This window comes from Dipodomys ordii, unplaced genomic scaffold, assembly GCF_000151885.1.
Source record: "Dipodomys ordii isolate 6190 unplaced genomic scaffold, Dord_2.0 Scaffold9, whole genome shotgun sequence".
In the NCBI taxonomy this organism is placed as follows: Eukaryota; Metazoa; Chordata; class Mammalia; order Rodentia; family Heteromyidae; genus Dipodomys; species Dipodomys ordii.
This window is the reverse complement of record NW_012267225.1, coordinates 21,252,843-21,258,202: the sequence shown is the minus strand read 5'-3', so window position 1 is coordinate 21,258,202 and position 5,360 is coordinate 21,252,843. Positions and strand designations below refer to the sequence as shown.

Genomic DNA, 5,360 nt, shown 5'->3' with positions numbered 1-5,360 from the left:
TCATTATAGCTATTTTATATTATCCTAGGCAGTTGTTTTAATTCCATCACATCTGTCATTTTCCAATATATTACTGACCATGTTTTGCTTGTTTTTATACTGAATTCTTTTTTATTGTCCAAAAGTTCACCATCTCCTCAAGAGTAAAGCATGCCTAAGAATAGATATTCCAGATGTGTTGTTGAAAATGAATTCCAGTACATGATACCTATAATTCCAGCACTTAGGAGGTTGAGAAAGAAGGATCAGGTGTTTGAAGCAAGCCTGATTACTTAGGAAGTCCCTCTACCAAAACAATAAAAATCGCTGCTTCCGGGTTGGAGCCATGATGGTGGCAAATGTAAGCCCCATCAACCCCATCATGTTATTTGATGTTAGCATTAGTGGTCAGGAGGTTGGACACATGAAGATTGAGCTGTTTGCAGATGTTGTGCTTCAGACAACCGAGAACTTTAGGCAGTTCTGCACTGAAGAATTCAGAAAAGACGGGGTTCCAATAGGATACAAAGGGAGTACTTTCCACATGGTCATAAAGGGTTTCCTGATTCAGGGTGGAAATTTTGTTAATGGAGATGGTACAGGAGTTGCCAGCATTTACCAGAGGCCATTTGCAGATGAAAATTTTACACTTAGACTTAGGCTCCAGGCCTACTTTCTATGGCAAACAGGGGTCCCAGTAAAAATGGCGGTCAGTTCTTTATCTCCTGCTGTAACTGTGATTGGCTGGATGGGAAGCATGTAGTGTTTCGGCAAAATCATTGATGGACTTCTAGCGATGAGAAAGATTGAGAATGTTCCTATAGGCCCCAACAAGAAGCCCAAGTTGCCTGTGGTAATCTCAGTGTGGGGAGATGTAGTTCAGATGAAGACTGATTCAGGCCTTCCCTTGCCTGGCTCTTGGTTTTGCTTCCCCACCTGCTACTGCTTCATTTGATAAAGAGACCATGGAAGTGCACAGACTAAAACCAAGATTATCTGTTTAAAATTTCAATAGTAAATAAAGGATTAAAAAAACAACAAAAATCAACAGAGAGCTAGACTCCAGTAGCTGATAACCCTCGCTAATCAGGAGGCTAAGATCTGAGAATCATGGTTTGAAGTCAGACCTGGCAAAGTCCATGAGACTCTTATCTTCAATTAACCAACAAAAAGCCAGAAGTGGAGAGGTAGAGTGACAGCCTTGAACAAAAGAGTCAAGTAAGAGTTTGAGACCCAGCTGTAGTACACACACACACACACACACATCAAAACAAAACAAAACAAAAAGTAAGAAAGAGTACTTCTCAAGCAGTCCTTCACTCCATTTCTGGGTGTCCTTTGAGCCTTGGTGAAAAACAAATGCAGCTGTGTGCTTGTCTGAAGATGAAGTCACTTTTCATCCTTACACAGTGGTAGTTGATGGTTCCAGTGAGACCCACAATTGCATTTTTGTCTATTTGTCCCAGATAACCCTACAAATAAATTAAAACCCTGAGTCTGGAAGTATTATTTTGGTTCTACGAAAATAAGAAAGCAGCCTGGCACTGGTGGCTCACGCCTGTAATCCTAGCTACTCAGGAAGCTGAGATCTGAGGATCGCGGTTCAAAGCCAGCCTGGGCAGGAGAGACCCTGAGACTCCTATCTCCAATAAACCACCAGGAAACCGGAAGTGGCGCTGTAGCTCAAGTGGTAGAGTGCTCGCCTTGAGCTGAAGAGCTGAGGGACAGCGCCCAGGCCCAGAGTTCAAGCCCCATGACCGAAAAAAAAAAAAAAAGAAAGAAAAGAAGAAAGCAGGTTTTCAAATTTTTTGCTACAAATGCTAATACAGAATGTACACTCAGTGGATTGCATTTTTAAATAACTGAATCGGAAAATATCCAAACCTTAATAGTTAAATTACTTGTGCAATGGTATCAAATATATATATATATATACATATACATACATATTGTAAATGAAAGTTATATATGATGGTCTGTGCCAATAACCCTAGGGATTCAGGAGGCTGAGGTCTGAGGATCAAGGTTCACAGTTCAGAGCCAGCCAAGGCAGTCAAATCCTTGAGACTCTTATCTCCAGCAAAAAGCCAGAAGTGGAGGTGTGGCTCAAGGCATGAAAGAGTGAGAGCAGGAGACCCCAAATCCAAACCTGCAAAAAAGAAAAAGAATGAAAAGGAAGCAAAAGAAAGAAGGAAGGAAAAAGAAAGAGGAAAAGAAATCAGTTGTTATCCAGGTTGAGTGATAGTCACGTCAGTAAGTCAATACAATGAGACTTGGTGAAAGTTTCAAGTACAATTTCTCTTAGAGGATGACAAAAGAAAGTGACAAGAGATGAAAGAGCCTTAGGAAAGAGCCAGATTGGAGGAGTGCACTATTACCTTATGAGATCTGCACGTATTAACTAATAACTTCAGCTTCAGCTGTCAAATAATATGTGCTATTTCCACGTCCTTCTGCCTTGTTTTTCATTTTTTTGTTTTGTTTTGTTTTGTCGTGGGGCCTGAACTCTGAGCCTGGGCCCTGTCCCTGCGCTCTTCAGTTCAAGGCTAGCGCTCTACTGCTTGAGCCACAGCGCCACTTCCGGTTTTCTAGTGGTTTATTGGAGATGAGTTTCACGGAATTTTCTGCCCAGGCTGGCTTTGAACGGCAAAACTCAGATCTCAGCCACCTGAATAGCTAGGGTTACAGGCATGAGCCACTGACGCCCGGCTCCTTCTGCCTTGTTTTGCAACCCATCTCTCTGATGGTTCTTTAAGCACATCCTCTTTATCACATGTGGGTTATTGTGAGTTCTCTTCTGTAGTGTGGGGCAGTTGACCACCCTTGGGGTTCCATCATACTTTGTTGGTATATTTGATTATAAACAGATGCTCAGTATTAATATTAAGTCTTAGCCAAATGGATAAGTCTTACCCAAATCCAGCCTGGCATTTCATCCTCACTTTCCTATTTCCCAAGGGGAGTAGAAGTCAAGTTCAGGTCCTTTCCAGAAGTAGATGTTGATTCCTCTGTCAGCCGGGTAGCCGAAGTTGAACTATCACAATAGAAAGTTCCAGGCACTGAAAAACTCCTGTCTATTAATTTTAAAAGAAGTCTGTCTCGTGAGCTGGGGTTGCAGCTTAGTGGTAGAGTTCTTGTCTAGCGTATACAAGGCCTTATTTGTCATCTGCACACACATCTGTAACACCTAACTTAAGAACTATTTTGTCAAGACCTATGTCAGTTAACCTCAGAAAAGATATCCTATTTAGGAAAAAATGAGTTCATTTCGTTTGCACGAGAAACAAAATTTGCATTGTAAAATCCGTGAGATCGTTAGCATTTTGTGATCGTTTATGGAGCAGCGCACGGGAGAACCTTCCCAGGCTCCAGCATACTCCATCATCCACCGCCCAAAGGTAAAGAACCTACCACGTGGTGCTGTGACTCCGCCCAGCCAATAGGGGGCGCGCGCAGCCGCGCCCTTTCCGCCAACTCCGAGTGTTCCCCTGCTCGGCCTTGCCCGGCTGCCTCGGCAGCGCGCGGGGACAGTTCCTCTTCCGGGACGCGAAGGGCCCGGATATGAGCGGACTACATAAGCGCGGCTCGGGCCTGCAGCCCTTCTTTCTGCGGGAGACGCGACTGTGCGCGTGGAGGTCTGCCCCCGCCGCTCCTGCTCCTGACTCACCGCTGTTCGCTCTCGCCGAGGAACAAGTCGGTCAGGAAGCCGCGCCTCAGCCATGGTGAGGCCGGGGACGGGGCGCGCGGCGCCGCCCGGGGCGGAGGCTGGGGTCGGGGCGGCGCGGGGCGTCCGGGCCCAGGGCAGGCCCGCACCCATGGCGGGAGCCGGCAGGGGCCCGACGGAGGCTCGTGCATTGCTGTGTTCTTGATTCCCCCTTGCCTGCGCGCATCAACAGGCTTTTAAAGACACCGGGAAGACGCCTGTGGAGCCAGAGGTGGCGATTCACCGGATTCGCATCACCCTCACCAGCCGCAACGTGAAGTCGCTGGAGAAGGGTCAGTCCAGTTGCAGTCACGTGGCAGGCGGGGGAACACTCTAGACTTGCCCTCACCGGGTCGTAGGCACCCAGCCCCCAGTTAGTAGCTGGCGATGAGGAGACGCCTACCGTACTGATCTACGGTGATGGTTCTATACGCTATTCTGAGCCGGCCGGCGGCGGCCTAAATCTGCGGTGAGTGATTGTCAGCGAACTAATGGATGCCTCTGCTCCCCATCCCATCCTACCCCCCCCCCCAACCCCCCCCCCCCCCCCGTAGTATGTGCTGACCTGATCCGAGGCGCCAAGGAGAAGAATCTCAAAGTGAAAGGACCGGTGCGCATGCCTACCAAGGTAGGTGAGGGCAGGGAGACCGACCTAGGCACTGCATCTTGTGAGTGCCCGCCGCAAGGGATTTGGCTGGTTGTATAAAAGTAGTGACAATGATGCACAGGTCAGCCACACCGCCTCTCAGGGTGCTAATGGACTTGGATTGTAGATGACTGGTAATCTGAAGGCCTGTTCGTGTAGAGGAATAGTGCCAAGGGGAATCATTGGTCAAATGATAAAGCTATAAAGTAATGAGCTTCTGGGTATCCTCTAAGGATAAGTATTAAACCATGGGCTTTGGTTTTCTGTTGCAGACTTTGAGAATCACTACAAGAAAAACACCTTGTGGTGAAGGTTCTAAGACATGGGATCGCTTCCAGATGAGGATCCACAAGCGACTCATTGACTTACACAGTCCTTCTGAGATTGTCAAGCAGATAACTTCCATCAGTATTGAGCCAGGAGTGGAGGTTGAGGTCACCATTGCAGATGCCTAAGTCAAACGTTTTTAATAAATTGACTTACTGATTGTTTAAGTTTCATTGACTTTTATTTACAATACAGTTTTAGAAATGCAAGTGGAGATTTTCTGAGTTACTTTCCAAATGAAATAAAAGTCAGATTTGTTTTCTAGAGGCTATTCTTAATTGTATTGGAATCATTTGAAGGCTGGATATAGATAGCCAAATAGTACAAGAGGGCACATTAATGAATAGTTTCATCTAAAGTGGTTATAATAAGTGCTAAGGAAATAAGAAGGCATTAGCTTTGAATTTAAACTTGCCTAGTGTTCCAACATTTAGTGGCATAAGGTGGGTCATTAGTTTATTGTTCATTGTATATCCTTACAGGCTTAGGATTTTCCATTAAGAGAACATTTCCAGATGTTCTTTATGAAGGGACATAATTTTACAAGTTGGTACAATAGAGGGAAAAGTACTGTCTTTTGATTTAGTAGGATTATGATAAGATAATGTGTTGTTTCTGTTTGGGGTTAGACCTCTTTGTCTGCACTGTTTTGTCTTCATTGTGGTTGAAGTGCAGATTTGAACTATGTAAAAAAGTTTTTGAAAG

General features: G+C 45.4%; 1 protein-coding gene and 1 pseudogene across 1 annotated transcript; both read left to right on the top strand.

Annotated features, from left to right (window-relative positions):
- Positions 1 to 325: 325 nt before the first annotated feature.
- LOC105980407 lies at positions 326 to 934 on the top strand (annotated as a pseudogene).
- A 2,629-nt stretch (positions 935 to 3,563) lies between these two features.
- On the top strand, positions 3,564 to 4,822 carry Rps20 (ribosomal protein S20). The gene is made up of 4 exons (XM_013009413.1): positions 3,564 to 3,701; positions 3,876 to 3,975; positions 4,237 to 4,310; positions 4,601 to 4,822. The coding sequence occupies exons 1-4, from the start codon at positions 3,699 to 3,701 to the stop codon at positions 4,781 to 4,783; spliced, it is 360 nt and encodes a 119-aa protein (XP_012864867.1). The 5' UTR covers positions 3,564 to 3,698; the 3' UTR covers positions 4,784 to 4,822.
- The last annotated feature ends 538 nt before the right edge of the window (positions 4,823 to 5,360 follow it).